The sequence below is a fragment of the Physeter macrocephalus genome, chromosome 11 (genome assembly GCF_002837175.3).
Source record: "Physeter macrocephalus isolate SW-GA chromosome 11, ASM283717v5, whole genome shotgun sequence".
NCBI lineage: Eukaryota > Metazoa > Chordata > Mammalia > Artiodactyla > Physeteridae > Physeter > Physeter macrocephalus.
Genome location: NC_041224.1, coordinates 107,727,566 through 107,732,430, shown reverse-complemented (window position 1 = coordinate 107,732,430; position 4,865 = coordinate 107,727,566). Strand labels below are relative to the sequence as shown.

Here is a 4,865-nt window from a genome sequence, read left to right as displayed (position 1 = left end):
ACAAAAAAAAAAAAAAAAAAAAAGAATGTATGAGGGCCGAACTAGTCTTTCAGAATCCTTCCCGGGGTTCATGGACAAGAGTGTGGGGACCATTGCTTGCTCTGGCACTGTGATTATCTTTGCACGTGTAACAGTGGCGTAGACGAGAGAACGCTGGACTTTACACCAACCGGGTTCAAGTCCCAGCTCTCACAAGGCTTGCTCTCCCACCCACACCATTCGGCTCTCCACTCAGAAGTCACCTCCTCAAAAGCCTCCTCTGACCCCCTTGTAAAGCAGCATGCCAGCGCCTTCTGCCCTAGATTTGCCTGGCTTTACTTCCCAACACTTATCCATCTGCAACATGGTGTGTATGTCTTTGTTCACTAGGAGGTACCTTCTTGAGGGCAGGACCTGGGTCTCTCTTGTTCTCTGTGGCATCTCCTGAGCTTAGGACCATGCCTGTCAGGGTGAGATAGACTGGTTCACCCAACATTCCAGGCTCTGGCCTTGCCTGACCCTTATAGCTTGGGTTCCATGGGAGATGATGCTGCAGCCAAGCAGACCCCCAGGCAGGACATGGCAGACAGAAGGGAGGCCCAATCACCCCCACAAATAACAAGCAGCTAACTCTGCGGCCCTGCTTAATTAAGCTCAGGAACAGAAGTAACACAGTCACAGCCCCCACCTCACTTCTGCTTTCCTAGCTCTTAAAAAGTCTCTGTAGCATGCCGCAACTAAGAAGCCCACGTGCCGCAACTAAGACCCGGCGCAGCCCAAAATATAAATAAATAAACATATATATATATATATTTTTTTAAGTCTTCATAGACCAAACATCGTTTGGAAACTATGAGATAGAGAATGTTTTAAGAACTTTTTTTTTAGCACAAACAATATGAATAGGCAATTTAAGAATGCAAACAATTTTTAGTTACTTAGAAAACGCAGATAATGCCAATTGTGTTCCAATCTCAGAGCCAGGGGCTGGGGGTCAGGGCAGAGACTTGAAGAACAGGGTATTCTTCAAGAGTTTCCCAGCGAGGAACATGTGAGGTGTGAGGAAACAGAAAGAGGTCGTTGAAATCAGCTAGCAGAGAGGAAAGTGGGAAGCTACCTACTAGATCTGTCATGACCTCTATCAGAGACCTCCCCAGGCCAAGTTCATCAAGAGGGTAACCCAGACAGAGGCCAGCATGTTTAAGACGGCGGCCTAGGCCTCCTACCCCTTGCAGTCTCACTCTCCTGGAGAAGCACCAGCAGTGGAGCCAACAGCAGGAAGACATTGGTCAATCAGGTTACTGTGATCACAGGGTCCACACTGGTTTTGAGCTCCTCCCTGGGGGTCCACTGGGTGACGAGTGACTCTGGGATATTTGCTTCATGCCCTGACTCACCCCATCACTCTTGGTCCTCTGACCATCCATAGGTAGAGGGAGGGCTTATCAGCTCTGGGCTGTGGAGAGAATCCAAATGGCAGGGGACAGGGGATAAGGTCTCAGAGAAAGAAGCACAACCTGAAGAGATGGTCTCAGCCCAAAGCTGACATGTCACATCCTCTCCATTTCTGCTCCCAGGATCGGCTTCACTATCTCCCGGCATCTGGCCCAGGATGGGGCCCATGTGGTGGTCAGCAACCAGAAGCAGCAGAATGTGGACCTGGTGGTGGCAGCATTGAAGGGGGTGGGCCTGAACGTGATGGGCACCGTGTGCCACGTGGGGAAGGGTGAGGACCGGGAAAAGCTGGTGGCCATGGTGAGGGAGAGTGGTTGTTTTAAAACCATAACCTGGGGAACATGGAACTTCTGGGGCTGAGATTCCAAAAGATCTATTGGTAAGTGCTTTTAATATTACTCCTAAGCATGCCTGGTATAGAATACCCTCAAGGCAGAAAAGAGATTAATAGTCTAGAATAAAGACAAATTTTGATCATATTTTTAAAAGTGTCCATACTAGTACTCCTTAATGGATATTGAGCATTCAAGTGTGACGTGAAAACTAAAAGTTGGTCCTGGCCCCCAGGATGCTCTTAGACAGAGGAGACAGGCTGGAGGAAGGCAGGAGAGGGCTCTAATCCTGACCTAAACTCCTCCTGCTCACCTTCAGGGTCCTCAGTGTCCACTTCTGTTCATGCCCCAGCTGTCTGTATTTGCCTCATTCATATGTGGCTCCATCTGGACTTACCCCTTCTTTCTCTTCCCAGTGGAAGCTCTGCAGTTCTGGTCTCCTCAGTTGGGGTGTTCACCCAGAAGCTGTCAGTATGAAGTTCTCTGGCTTTAGATTTGGAGAAAGGGCAAAACCCCATTTGCCAAGAAAAGTGGAGAGGTCCAGGAAGATCCCAGAGCAGGCCATTGCTGGGTGGGGCACACCTACATAAAATTTGATCAGTGAGTATCTCAGATCTTCATTCTCCAGAAAGGATACACATGGCAGCATTTTATCCTTTTTTAATGACATTATCAGTGATCTCTGCAATTGCTGCTGAAGGGATGTATTTCTAGGCACAGGCCTAGAAATTCAATCCAAACTCTCCTTCCCAGTTACCATATGTGTCATCTACTTTCTTGTCTGTTCACAGAAACTAGGGGCCTACCATGTCAGTAAGACAGCCCTGCTGGCACTCACCAAGAACTGGCACCAAACATCTGGGTGATTTGCCTGGAGGCTGGAGTCTTCAGCCAAGTGGTGAGGACCAAGGAGTGCTCCTGTTCCTGCCCCACTGAGAGCTAGGGTGCCTTCCCTGCCAGGCCATGCACCATAGGCACCTGGACTCTTAGACCTGGACCTGTGGACTCTCATTCTGATGCTCTGATCCACAGCCTTTGGGATCAACAACAGAATCAGGACTTCAGTCCTCTGTGAGGGACCAGCCCAGAGTGTCCCCTAGCAGCCCTTCCACAAAGACACAGGCCTGCATGATGTGGAGCCCACGTGACTCCATCTGTACAAGCAGCACTAACCTTTTGACTTTTCCTTTAGCTATTTGAGGACTCCGCCTTCTGGGAGCATAGGAAGGGACTCCATGAAATACAGAGGCAGGTTGTGAGTGAGGCAGTGTCCTTTGTAGATTTGGATTAACATGATCCCAGAACCTTCATGATGGATAAAAGATCATACACCATCCCTCTGCAGGCTATTACCCTTTCCTCTTTCTGAGATCTGATGACCCGCCTAGCTCTGGGATGAGTAAAAGTCCCTGCAGAGCCCATATATCTCCACTTGCAGCCCTTCACACATCCCCTCGGGGTCTTGACTTCAAAGCATCCCACAGGAGTCCAGGGCTCATGGGGAGGTGTCACCACTCTCAGCCCCATCTCCTCTTTCCATGCAGAGTGGGGTGGCCTGAGGACTGTGTATGACTGGTGTCCTTCCTGTGCTCTCCAGACGCCAGCTACATGACTGGCGAGATCATCATGGTAGCTGGCTTCTACTCCCACCTCTGAGGGGCATGAGCTCAGAGCTCAGGCTTGCCTCTTGATGTGCAGACCCCATGTGGTTCTGGGCCACTGTGTTGGAGCACCTCTATTAATGATGAGCCTGTGCTCCAAATACACACTCTAGTTCAAAACCTTCACTGCCAGAAATAATAAAGGACATCAGAAAAGAGGGCTTGTGGTATGAAACTATCATAAAACCAGCTAAAATAATGTCAGCTTTGCCAGAAAATAAAATTTGTGCTTTTGAGTCTTGGAAAAGGGAAGGAACTAAAGGTAGGAAGGGAGAGGGCTGTAAGGAAGGGGGAAACGCATTTTGAGCACACTGGTAAGTGCTTTCTTATAGATTATGTCCTAACATCTCTGTGAGCCTGCTGTTTACATCTCTAATTAATTCTATGGTTAAGGAAGCCAAGACTTAGAGAGATTGAAGGAAAATGCTCTGAGAACACACAGCTAGTCCATAAGCAGGAATTGAACCCCAGGTTTTGTACAACAGAAAAGGACCACGACAGAGCCGGAGGTGTCTGAGGGGAAAGACCAGCTCTTAGGGTCCTCACTCTTCCCCAGATCCCCATCCTAAGAGACTAGATTTAGTCTACCTGCATTCATACAACTCAGCATTCCACAGATATGTGCCAGGGCAGTAACTATTATCTCTCATACAATGAATTTAGACGCTTGATGCCTGAAAGTCAGGGACAGTAGCAGACCCTATGGGTATCCCGCCCATATCCCCTTGGTCCACATTGAAGTCACAAGCATCTTCAGTGAACAATTCCCATACACACTGAATGCTTCAAACTCAAACACGTGTGTCTCCCTCCCTAAGGGCTTTCTCTGGTCACAGTTTTGTGCTCTGCACGTGGAACTAGTTAGTGCCTGCAGAGCAGCCCACCCCAATAAGGGGTGGGAGTTGGGGAATCACTACCCCAGCTGCTTGTCACTTGGTGGGACAATGCCAGAGTGTGTTCTATCCAACGTTTCAGAGGGTGCCAGGCAGTGGGCACTAGCCCACAGTTTAAGAGTTTGCTCTTAAACACACACTTTATTGGCTCTTCTCCCTTCCCTGTTTCATTCCCCATTCCCTCACGATTCTCCCCTGGCTCGTCTCCCAAGGAAACTACTTACACCCAAATTTTGGTCTGAGGGTCTGCTTTTGGTGCAATCCAAACTAAATTGGGGACAAAACCTTTCATTTCACATTTATAAATGAAAGGCTAAAAATGCAAAAGTCTCACTGAAAAACACGATGGCTGAAAATCATTCACCCTAAAGAATAATAAGTCAATTATTATTTATAATAAGCACATATAGGGCTTCCCTGGTGGCACAGTGGTTGAGAGTTTGCCTGCCGATGCAGGGGACACGGGTTCGTGCCCCGATCCGGGAGGATCCCACATGCTGCGGAGCGGCTGGGCCCGTGAGCCATGGCCGCGGAGCCTGCGCGTC

General features: G+C 48.9%; 1 protein-coding gene across 1 annotated transcript in view; it reads left to right on the top strand.

Moving 5' to 3' along the window:
- LOC102977728 (dehydrogenase/reductase SDR family member 2, mitochondrial) overlaps nt 1-4,865 on the top strand; it is a 192,562-nt gene that overhangs the window by 145,002 nt on the left and 42,695 nt on the right. Inside the window, exon 2 of the mRNA XM_024134448.1 lies at nt 1,557-1,734. Within this exon, the coding sequence (XP_023990216.1) occupies nt 1,557-1,734 (178 nt within the window). The remainder of the gene's footprint in view (nt 1-1,556; nt 1,735-4,865) is intronic.